The sequence below is a fragment of the Eriocheir sinensis genome, chromosome 29, assembly GCF_024679095.1.
Source record: "Eriocheir sinensis breed Jianghai 21 chromosome 29, ASM2467909v1, whole genome shotgun sequence".
NCBI lineage: Eukaryota > Metazoa > Arthropoda > Malacostraca > Decapoda > Varunidae > Eriocheir > Eriocheir sinensis.
Genome location: NC_066537.1, coordinates 16425187 through 16434819, shown reverse-complemented (window position 1 = coordinate 16434819; position 9633 = coordinate 16425187). Strand labels below are relative to the sequence as shown.

At 42.5% G+C, this 9633-nt stretch overlaps 1 protein-coding gene across 1 annotated transcript; it reads right to left on the bottom strand.

Annotated features, from left to right (window-relative positions):
- Positions 1 to 3923: 3923 nt before the first annotated feature.
- On the bottom strand, positions 3924 to 7875 carry LOC127005174 (uncharacterized). The gene is made up of 3 exons (XM_050873848.1): positions 7778 to 7875; positions 5037 to 5087; positions 3924 to 4570 (listed from the first exon to the last, which is right to left on the bottom strand). Exons 1-3 carry the CDS (start codon positions 7787 to 7789, stop codon positions 4190 to 4192), a joined length of 444 nt encoding a protein of 147 aa, XP_050729805.1. The 5' UTR covers positions 7790 to 7875; the 3' UTR covers positions 3924 to 4189.
- Positions 7876 to 9633: the final 1758 nt, after the last annotated feature.

Here is a 9633-nt window from a genome sequence, read left to right as displayed (position 1 = left end):
CCTCCTCCTCCTACACACCCTTACCTTGTCATGTGTTGCAATAAGGAAGGGAAGGAAAGGAAGAGAGAGTGAGAGATGAAAAAAATACATGGAGGAGGAGGGAGGGAAGGGAGGGAAGGTTACATGTACAGAGGGAAGGGAGGAAAGGCAAGGGAGGGAGACAGAGGAAAGGTGGAGGGGGGAGAGAAAAGAGGAGTAATGGAGATGGACAGGAGGGTATGTAGATGAGGGAGGGAGGGAGGGAGAGAAGACTGATGGAGAGAGGAGGAAGAAGTGATGGAAGAAGGGCAGGAGAGATTTTGTAGAGAGGATCGGAAGAGGAGAAAGGGAGAAGGGGAGGGAGAGAAGGGAGGAAAGACAGAAGGGAGAGGAGAGGGAGGAGAGAAGAAAGAGGATAATGTAAACATGGAGAGAAGATACGAAGGAAGGAAGAAGAAGGAGATGGAAAGAAGGGAGGAAAGGTACAAGGGAGAGGAGAGGAAGGAGAGAAGATACGAAGGAAGGAAGAAGTAGATGGAGAGAAAGGAGGAAAAGTAGAAGGGAGAGGAGAGGAAGGAGAGAAGATACGAAGGAAGGAAGAAGGAGATGGAGAGAAGGGAGGAAAGGTAGAAGGGAGGGGAGAGGAAGGAGAGAAGAAAGAGGATGATGTAGATAGGGAGAGAAGATGCGAAGGAAGGAAGGAGTAGGAGAAGGGAGGAAAGACTGAAGGGAGAGGAGAGGAAGGAGATAAGAGAGAGAAGATAAGAAGGAAGAAAGGAAACTGTGAAATGAATAACAGAAGCGGGAGGAAAAGAAAGGAGGAGGAAAGGGAGGGAGGAAGGAAGGGTGGAGAACTCAGATAGAGGGGACGAGAAAAAGAAAAGGTCAGGGAGGAGGAAAAGGAGGGAAGGAAGGAAGGAAATGGAGGAGGAAGAGAGGAGAGAAGGGAGGGGAAGAGGAAAGAGGGAAGGAGATGTGGACTGGAAATGGAGGAGAAAAAAAAAACGGGTGGAGGAATGCAAGTGGAAGAGGAGGAGGAGGAGGAGGAGTCTGTGGGAGGAGTTTTGGGCGTCACACACACACACACACACACACACACACACACACACACACACACACACGACCTTGGTACACACACTTCCCCAAGGTCAAACGAGGTGCATATGTTCGTACCTCCTTTCCCTTTCTCTTGATTTGCTTTTAGTCTTTCCTTCTTTTCTCTTCTTTCCCTTTATTTCCTTTCCTCTCTTGTCTTTTCTGTCATTTTCTTTCTTCCGCACAGTTTGTTCGTTTGTTTGTTTTGTTGTTTGGTTTTCTTTCTTGTTGCTTTGTTTGCGTGTGTGTGTGTGTGTGTGTGTGTGTGTGTGTGTGTGTGTATCAGAGAGAGAGAGAGAGAGAGAGAGAGAGAGAGAGAGAGAGAGAGAGAGAGAGAGAGAGAGAGAGAGAGAGAGAGAGAGAGAGAGAGAGAGAGAGAGAGGTATACCCAACACACACACACACACACACATACACACACTAACGAGATCACTTTCACTTGAACAGGTCGCTTGCTCAACCACGCCGTGCAGGCATTAAAAAAAAAGGCATTAGTCCCTTCTCTCTCTCTCTCTCTCTCTCTCTCTCTCTCTCTCTCTCTCTCTGTCGTGTAATAAAGGTGATTTTTTTTTTTACCTGCGTTTCTCGTCTTCGTGTAATAAAGTGTAATTTCCTTTTTTCTTTATTTATTACTGAAGGAGACAAAAGACCAAGGAGTGTATTGTTGTTGTTGTTGTTGTTGTTGTTGTTTTAATGTGATGTGTTTCTCGTCCCGTGTAATAAATTGTGATTCTTATTTTTGTTTTGTTTTATGTGGGATGGAAGACTGAGAGGTGTAATTTTTGTTGTTGTTGTTGTTGTTATCATTGTTGTTGTTCTTTATTTCTCGTCTCCTTCAACTTGACGTATGGTGTTTGTCTTGCCAGTGTTGCCATCAGTGTATTTTGGCAGGCGACACGCGTGGGCTCAGTGTTGCTAGTGGCTGTCTTTGTTTTTATCATTTATTTTATTATTGTTTCATGTTTTTGACTTGCCTGTTTTTATATTTATTTTTTACTTTTCTATTTCCGTTTTTTATGCTTTTTTTCAGGTACTTACTATTTCTTTTAACTGTTTTCATGAATTTCTTCTTATTATTTTTGCGTTTATTGTATATTTTATGCTTCATTGATTCATCATGTTCGTTTTTAAAGGTATGATTGATTTGTCACTATTTATGTTTTTCTAATTATTATTTGACGTTTATTATAATTATGTTTTTATGTTTTCTTATTGATTAACTATTTGTCTTTGTCTTTTTACAGGTGTTTATTATTTGTCACGTTTCATTATTTTCTTATTATTATTTTGATTTTCATATGTTTTTTTTATGTTGTCTTATTGATTAACTATTTGTCTTTGTCTCTTTACAGGTATTATTTTTTGTCGGTTTTCATATTTTCTTATTAATATTTTGCGTTTTTATTTGTATTTTTAGTTTTCTAATTGACTGACTGTTTCTGTTTATCTCATTTTACAGGTGTGTGCTATGTAAAACCAGAAGCGTGGCGGGACTCAGGTGTGGAGCAAATAAATTAGACGCAAGTTGTTAAGAGCAATAAGAGATAAGTTTGAACTTAAGGTAAATAGAGTTTGATTTGATTTGACATTTATATGATCAAGTGTACATTTGCACAATTTACAGATAATAGCATGTGAAATATATGATATCCTCATCTTATAATTATTACGTTTAGGATTATATATATATGTATTTAAAATGGTGGATAGTCATGTATTATTATGAGTACGGGTTGAGGTAACCATTATAAGAAAAGTATATTTAAACTGAATGATTTATTGAATGATACATATATTTACAGCAAGCATCATTCTTGTATTAATTGCAGAAGCACAGAAAGGAGAGGACGGGAGACTGTTTTACCGTGAATGAAACAGACCAAGAAATAAACACACACTCGCAAGAAACAAAAAACAGAAACTGAAACACGTTGCTTCTATAAAGAGAACAGAAGATTAGCAGCATAAGGAAGCAACCAAAAATGTAGCGATCAAGGTTGGTTCCAGTGATGGCCGCCAGAGGGATGAATCTCGGTGAGTGTGAAAGTTCCCTGTGCTTGTGTTGTTCCTTATTATTGTGCTGTGACTTTTTTGGCGTTTATAAGGAAGTGAGTCGAAAGGGAAACAAATATGTACTCTCTTTCTTGTTTCTTTCTTTGTCTCCGTCTTTCTTTCTTTCGTCGTTTCTGTTTTTTTTGTTTTTTGTTTTATTTGTCTCTTTCTTTTTCTTTTTTTCTTTCTTTGTTCGTTTCTATTTTCTTTATCCCCCCCCCCTCTCTCTCTCTCTCTCTCTCTCATTACACCTACCTCATTCGTGCGTTATCCTCACCTTAACATAACACAACCAAGCCAACACGTCAGTCACCACAAACAGAATCAGTCATCTCAGTTCAGTCTCTGCAAGTCGCCTCTTTCACCCTCCACAACAGGCAGTCCGTCAGTGAGTCAGGTCGCCCCACATAACCCGGGTTCGGAGGTAAGAGGAGGTAAGAGGTGCCGCGGCCTCCCTCTTATAACTTTCTCAGCGGCGAGTGATGTGCGGTGTGAGAGTGGAAGTGGAGCAGGGCGGGGTGGGGCGGGGTGGAGTGTGTGTTGCCTGTCGCTGGGGAAATGTGTGTGCTGCCCCATCCTCTTATGGAAAGGTGTTATCTCCGTTCTCCACAAAGGACCTCCTCCTCGGTGCCTCGTATGCGGAGGTGTATTATGGCAGACAAGCACATTATTGGCCTTTATTCCGCCGCCACAACTGTTACCGGAGAAAACAACCCAAACTCGTTCTTTTTTCTGTGTCAAAGTTGTTTGTCTTCTCAGCCTAATGCTGCGGCGTAGATAAGAAAAAAACAACAACAACAGAATTTCGTTTTATATATTTTATTTTTTTATTGTAAAGTAGTTTTCTCAACTTTCAGATAAACCCTTTTTGTCTTTTTTCTTAATTTTCTTATATCAAAATAGTATTCAAAACCTTATAACAAAGCAAGAGGTGAAGACACATGGTGTCACAGAAAGCGAGACTAGCAGGCTTGGCGCAGCAGCCGTCAGCGTCGCGGCGGCTGTGCCAAGCCTCGACACATCACAGCCCAGCCGACGCAGCCCGCAGCCAGCCACGCTTACTTTACTTGGACTCGTTAGAGCCGTAAGGCGGCCTGTAGGACTCCCGGGAGCCGGAGTTCTGTCGACCGTAGTACTCCCTGGACTCCCCGGAATCATACCGGGCCTCGCCCTCGTAGCTGACGTCGGCCACGTAGCCGGAGTCGCCGTCCACATAGTAGGTCACTTTCTGCAGGCGGCCGTCGGGCAGGTGGTTGTAGTAGAAGCCCTCCGTCAAGTCGTCGTCTCGCTTCTCCTGGTGGCCGTAGTCGTTACCGTAGTAGTCCTTGACGGAGTAACTAAATTCGTACTTCGCCTCCCTGGACTCATCGGATTGGCCGTAGGATTCTTCGGAGGAGCGGTCGTAGGAGGGGCGGCCGTAGGACCGCAAGGAAAGAGAAGTTTGCTGTGGAAGGAACGAAGATTTTCAATTATTAGGAAGTTATCCAGGAAGGAAAGAGCCCCCCGTAAAGTAAGACTGAAGAAGCTACCGGAAACAAGGTTCTGGCGTAATACTAGAGGTGTCGATGCTTCCCTTCTTGACAGGTGAAAATACAGGAGAAAGAAGACTGTTCTAGAGTTTACCACCAGTGAGATGGATGAAAGACTGGAGATATTTATCAACTCTTGCATTAGAAAGTCGGACAGCATAGAATGATGAGCTTGAGTATGAGTAGAAAGTCTTGAGTTGCGAAACCGTGGGAAGGGCGGAGACATGCAGTTCACACATTTACAAAAACAGCATCAAAAGAGCGATAAAAGACGTATCATGCTGACTACAGAGACCCACCACCAAGTGTTTACATCTATCACCCTCAGGCACTCCAGTCAAGCCTTAACATGTGTGATAGGGCCGCGGCACTGTCACCTACCTCACGAGACTCTGCGGCGACGGCGGCGGCGAGAGCCAGGAGGAGAAGGACCTGTGTGGGAGAGAGGAGGAGAAGGATTAGTGAGGGAGAGGCAACGGGAGGCAAAGGCAGGATAGAGGGGCGTTATAGAACATCCCCTACATTACAACCACTGTAGTTATGGAAAATACGGGGAAGAGAGAGAGAGAGAGAGAGGGAGAGAGAGAGAGAGAGAGAGAGAGAGAGAGAGAGAGAGAGAGAGAGAGAGAGAGAGAGAGAGAGAGAGAGAGAGAGAGAGAGAGAGAGAGAGAGAGAGAGAGAGAGAGAGAGAGAGAGAGAGAGAACGGAGAACCAAGAATTTACCAGTAACAAATATAAAGTTGAAATAGATAAGAGAGTATGAAAGATTAATGAACAACACGTAGAGAAGGAAAAAGATGAGCATGCTGAGTGGCCGGATCAAGATAGACAGATAGATAAAAGAGAGCGAATAACTTACCAGGAGGAAATAGAGTTGAAGTAATAAATAAGAGTAAGAAAGGCTAATGAACAGCACGTAGGAGTAGAGAAAAAGCTGAATAGGATGAGTGGGCAGATATGATATAGTTCACAAGGTTTATGAAAGTGAACATACAAAAAGTGGAGAATAGAAGGGTATGAAAGGTTTGTTAGCAGCACGTCAAGTTAAAGAAATAGATGGAACAGTTATTTAACCGGAAGAAAATGATGACTGAGTATGTAAAAGTGAACCAACCTGCAGAGAGTAGAATAAATAGATAGTTTGAAAGGTATATAATCAACACCAAGTTAAAGAAATAGAAGAATCCGAAGAAATTGATGACTGAGTATGTAAAAGTGAACCAACCAGCAGAGAGTAGAATAAATAGATAGTTTGAAAGGTATATAATCAACACCAAGTTAAAGAAATAGAAGAATCCGAAGAAATTGATGACTGAGTATGTAAAAGTCAACCAACCAGCAAAGGGTCGAAAAAAATATTGTTTGAAAAGTTTATCATCAACACGCCAAGTTAAAGAAATAGATAGAACAGTATGAAGAATCAGAAGAAATTGACAACTGAGTATGTAAAAGTCAACCACCCAGCAGAGAGTAGAAGAAATAGATAGTTTGAAGGTTTTATTAGCAACACGTCAAGTTAAAGAAATAGATAGGACAGTATGAAGAATCGGAAGAAATTGATAACCGAGTATGTAAATGTCAACCAACCAACAGAAGGTACAAGAAACAGATGATTTTTTTTTTTTTTTTTTTTTTACAACAAAGGAGACAGCTCAAGGGCACACAAAAAAAGAAACAATAATAATAAAAAAAAACGCTACTCGCTGCTCCTAAAATGGCAGTATGTGACGTTAATCATCAATAGATAGATAATTAAGAGAAATAGATAAGAGATACCAAGACACCGTTAGAGGCAGCATGCTGATTATAAAGTCAGCATTTTTTATCATATGGTGCTGGACTCAGTTTTGGAGGGTGCTGGAATAGGCCTCAGTGTTGAAAATGTCCAGCAGCTATGTCCCTTTAACCAGACCTAAAGGGTGCTTAAAATTGGGTACTCATATAGGAGCGTAGGATAGGGATGTAGGATAGAAATGTTGGATCCTTGTAAGCAGATATAAATGGGTGCTTAAAAACGGTTTTACAGAAGTATTTGAGCTTTATCCCTGTAACCAGACTTAAGGGAGAGCTCGAAAAAGGTTAATTCTTGTATAAGTGTAAGGTCAGTATTATAAGATACTTTGGCTTCTCACGTCAACTATTTCTAAGGGTCAAAGAGGGGGTCAGACGGGTTCTAATGAGTGTTTCTTTAGGTTCATGCTTCTGAGGAAGGGTCAAACTACCACCAGGCTCATAAAACTACTCCTGGAAATGCCTAAAACTCCTACGAAAGCCTTGTCAAATATGTGTTCTTGGGCGACGAAATGTTTAGTAATACTGCTCTAAGAGTTTTGTCCTTGTAACCATGTCTAAAGGGTCAATGCCAAGACAGGCTTACTCGTGTAGAAAAGTATGAGCCGAATACCAGTGACCAGACATAAGGGTGTGATAGGTAAGGCTTATTCCTGTTGAAGCTTCGTAGGCTCGTCCCCGTGATCAGATGCAAGGGGATGCCGGACTGCTGGAGCTAACCACAAAGAATGCTGTGCTCGGAGAAGGCTAAGGATGGCATTCTCAGACGCTTCTTCCTCTCGCAACAAATATTTCCAAATGCCACAAAAGTTATCAGAAAGGTTCCCATGAGCGTTTTTTCACGTTCATGGTACAGGAGCTTTGTCATGTTACCACCAGGGTCATAAATCTACCCATGGAAATACCCACAACTCCTACGAAAGCCTTATCAAATGTGGGTGTGTGAGCCCTGAAACGTTTAAGATGTGGGTGTGTGAGCCCTGAAACGTTTAAGATGTGGGTGTGTGAGCCCTGAAACGTTTAAGATGTGGGTGTGTGAGCCCAGAAACGTTTAAGATGTGGGTGTGTCAGCCCAGAAACGTTTAAGATGTGGGTGTGTCAGCCCTGAAACGTTGAAGATGTGGGTTTGTGAGCCCTGAAACGTTTAAAAATATGCCCCTTTGAAAGTCTTGTAGAGGCCTAGCAACCTTATCCCCCTAAGACATGTGAGGGATGGTTGAACTACCTGGGCCTGATTACAAGCAATGTCGAAATAGGAAAAGGTTAAAAAAATGGCTGTGAGTGGAGACAGATGTGTAGGGGGAGGCTGTGTAATGATTTCCCGGGCTCACCTTGGCGTTCATTGTGCAGTGGCGGCGGAGGAGGTTATGCTGGAAAGACAGACTCCGCCGGTATATATATACTTACTTCCTTTTTTACTGACAAGAAGAGAAGGGGGTGGATGCTCTCCTGTCAAGTCTCCTCCGAAATGTAAGGAAGCTGAGCAGTGAAAGTGATTGGCGATAATCTCAACCGGTCACCCGCCAGCCGGTGTGAGGGGGTGACCGGTTGTTGCGAGGGTGGTGCCTGGCTGGGCGGGGGAACAGACTTGTCATCCTCGGTTTTTGTGCCTTACTGAATGTCTGTGCCTGCTATATTTTGTGTCCGGAGAATGTAGGTCTAACTTTTATTTCCTGCCAGGTGTCGGTGATGGTACAAAAGTGGTGATGGGGGCGGTGATTGTCGGAACACTAGTCATCCAGTTTTGCTTTTTCTGATGAGTCAAATATCTGTGGATTGTACGTCGTCCTCCTTTCGTTTCTGATGACACCAGCGGGATGGCACTGATGCGTTGGGAGTCAGTCATGGGCTGTGATCTTGCCATAATAATTCACAATAATGCCACAGTAAACCACAGCAAGTTATAGATTTCCGCTTTACTTTTTCTTTCTTATTTGAAGCAGAAATGAGCTTGCGTCCTGTGAGTCTGAAGTCTATATCCTCAAACATTTCAGGGCTTACACTCCCGTATTTGATAAAGCTTTCATAGAGGTTGTGCGGTATTACTCGCTATCTTACTTGAAGCAGAAACGAGGTGGCTTTTGGTGAGTCTGAAGTCCATATCCTCAAACATTTCAGGGCTTACACTCCCATATTTAACAAAGCTTTCATAGAGGTTGTGGGGAATTACTTTTTCTCTTACTTGAAGCAGAAACGAGGTGGCTTTTGGTGAGTCTGAAGTCCATATCCTCAAACATTTCAGGGCTTACACTCCCATATTTAACAAAGCTTTCATAGAGGTTGTGGGGAATTACTTTCTCTCTTACTAGAAGCAGAAACGAGGTGGCTTTTGGTGAGTCTGAAGTCCATATCCTCAAACATTTCAGGGCTTACACACCCATATTTAACAAAGCTTTCATAGAGGTTGTGAGGTATAACTTTTTCTCTTACTAGAAGCAGAAACGAGGTGGCTTTTGGTGAGTCTGAAGTCCATATCCTCAAACATTTCAGGGCTTACACTCCCATATTTAACAAAGCTTTCATAGAGGTTGTGGGGAATTACTTTCTCTCTTACTAGAAGCAGAAACGAGGTGGCTTTTGGTGAGTCTGAAGTCCATATCCTCAAACATTTCAGGGCTTACACTCCCATATTTAACAAAGCTTTCATAGAGGTTGTGGGGTACTACTTTCTCTCTTACTAGAAGCAGAAACGAGGTGGCTTTTGGTGAGTTTGAAGTCCATATCCTCAAACATTTCAGGGCTTACACACCCATATTTAACAAAGCTTTCATAGAGGTTGTGGGGAATTACTTTCTCTCTTACTAGAACCAGAAACGAGGTGGCTTTTGGTGAGTCTGAAGTCCATATCCTCAAACATTTCAGGGCTTACTCTCCCATATTTAACAAAGCTTTCATAGAGGTTGTGGGGAATTACTTTCTCTCTTACTAGAACCAGAAACGAGGTGGCTTTTGGTGAGTCTGAAGTCCATATCCTCAAACATTTCAGGGCTTACACACCCATATTTAACAAAGCTTTCATAGAGGTTGTGGGGTACTACTTTCTCTCTTACTAGAAGCAGAAACGAGGTGGCTTTTGGTGAGTTTGAAGTCCATATCCTCAAACATTTCAGGGCTTACACTCCCATATTAAACAAAGCTTTCATAGAGGTTGTGGGGAATTACTTTTTCTCTTACTAGAACCAGAAAC